Source organism: Cenococcum geophilum (genome assembly GCF_001692895.1).
Source record: "Cenococcum geophilum 1.58 unplaced genomic scaffold K441scaffold_86, whole genome shotgun sequence".
NCBI classification, from domain to species: Eukaryota; Fungi; Ascomycota; class Dothideomycetes; order Gloniales; family Gloniaceae; genus Cenococcum; species Cenococcum geophilum.
In genome coordinates, this window is record NW_027137644.1 from 596,993 (window position 1) to 599,382 (window position 2,390).

Genomic DNA, 2,390 nt, shown 5'->3' on the forward strand with positions numbered 1-2,390 from the left:
TAGTACCTCTTATAACCGACTAAGACCCCTTTACCTACAATATAACTATATCTACGTCCCGCTATACTACAGATAAGTTTATAGGTATAATAATTAACATAGGAGCATCCAAATAATCTATAGTAGGATATGGCCAATTCTTAGCATTTTAGAGACTTAATACTAATATATAGCTTAATACCACCACATAAGGCATGGTTAATGTACAGTTTGGCATTAAATTAACCTTATTAATTAAATTAGCTAAAGTAATCACCCTAATCGGTATAATCGAGTTTTATATTGTTAAGGTTAATACCCTATTTTTACTTTGCTTGGCAGATATAGATTACCTATAAGTATACTACAATAACCTAAAAAATATGCTAATTACCCCTTAGAGCGAAGTACCCGTTATACGTCGCTTTAGCTACCCTTTCCTACTTTAGAACACATCCCTATATACTTATTTAACTAAGTTATTTAAATAAAACCCCTACTACCTCACCGACGTAGAATTAAAGCGACTATATCGCCGTTTTGGCCACCCTTTAGCTAAGCGTCTTATATAAATACTTAAACGCTTAGGGTATAATGTTAACAGTAAGACCTTAAATTATCTTACACGCTACTGCCACCATTATTAAAAACATGGAAAGTCGCCTAGTAGATTCAAATTTACCTTATATAATAATATTAATTTTAACTATTTAATCGTGGTTAATATTATATATATTAATGGCGCACCCCTTTTATATATCATTAATAAAGAAATACGATTTTAAGCTAGCAAATAGCTGTAAAACATTAGCGCCAAGTATATATAGGATATATTACAAATATACTAGATTAACACATACCTAGGACCTCCTAATATTATTATACACGATATAGGCAAGAATTTTATAAGTAAGGAATTTAAACAATATACCACAATATTTAGAATAGTTATAAGAAGTATACCTATCAAAGCCTATAATTTAGTTAGAATAGTAGAATGCTACTATGGCCCCCTCCGTTGCATATACTATATTATTACTACAGAACTGCCAGATATTAGTAAGGATATGGCCCTATAAATAGCTTTTAAAGCAATTAACGATTCCATAGGCCCTAACGGTCTTATACCCATCTTACTAGTATTTAGAGCTTACCTACGTATGGTGGAATCTAATATACCTAACCCTATAGTTATATAACAAGCAGTAGCTCTTAAAAAGGCTATAGAAGAAGTTAAGAAACTTAGAGCTAAGCGCTAAGTAGTAGATGCCTTTAATATGCGCAACAAACCTAAAACAACTGTAATCTATAACCTACTACTCAACTTACCCGTATTGGTATGGAGAGAAGGACCTATAGGCCAACCTAGCTACTGGTTTAGTCCGCACAACCTACTTAGCATTAAAAATAAGACCTATACTACACAACTTCCCTACAGACCTACTAACTTCCGTAGCGCGGTTGTAAAACCATATCTAGTAGACCCTAATATTATAGAGGATACGCAACTAGAAGACGATAAAAGCGAACCACCTTAAACTAAGCCTAGACCTTAACCCGTTAAGCGTAGAAGAGGTAGACTATATAAGTACCCTATTAAAGCTAGTGCCGCGAACATTTTAATATATCTATAAGATAAGGATAATAATTAACTCACAAAGTCTAATTAGTTTATAGTATTACGCCAAAAGAAAATTAAGGGATTACTTAAAAAAGGAGTTTTTAAACTGGTTAACCCTAAAGATATACCACAAAGCAACAAAGTATTTAACTCTAGATTTGTTAATAAGATCAAGAACCCCGGTTCTGATAAAGCCTTTAAGAAGTCAAGACTAGTTATACAGGCATATAATAACCTAGAAAAAGACCTCATATTAACCCAATTACTTACAATTCAACGAGTTAGCCAACGCCTTATTCTTTATATTACGGCCATAACTTAGAACAATGGCACACATCTCTACTTACGAGATATTTCATAGGCCTACGTATAATCAGCTATAAGACTAAATCGAGACTTCTATATTAGGGCACCTCTCGAACTTAGTATAGCACTTAGAGTCTTATAAGGCACAATTCTAAAGGTTGTTAGACCTTTATACGGCATTCCTAAGGCAGGCAATTATTGGTTTAAGGCTTACTATAACCACCATATTAAAGAACTAAACATAAGCCAATCTACTTATGACCCCTACTTACTCCACCTCAATAACCCCACAAATTTCGGAATAGTTAGTTTATAGACTAATAACACCCTCCTACTAGCTAACTTAGTCTTTACAGCTTTTTTATTTTATTTTATTTTTTTTATATCCGATTATATTATACTACGTACAATACTGCGCATGCAGCCTTGGGCTATGGCGCTATAGTTCTATATACATAAATCCTTTCTAGGCAGCTTAATATGT

The 2,390-nt window shown here is 33.1% G+C and overlaps 1 protein-coding gene across 1 annotated transcript; it reads left to right on the forward strand.

Annotated features, from left to right (window-relative positions):
• Window positions 1–1,973: 1,973 nt before the first annotated feature.
• K441DRAFT_594094 (uncharacterized protein) lies at window positions 1,974–2,222 on the forward strand (the record flags this gene model as incomplete). Its single annotated transcript, XM_067644943.1, has 2 exons — window positions 1,974–2,025; window positions 2,050–2,222. Coding segments are annotated over 2 exons (225 nt in total), but the record flags the coding sequence as incomplete, so codon positions are not given.
• Between the last annotated feature and the right edge of the window lie 168 nt (window positions 2,223–2,390).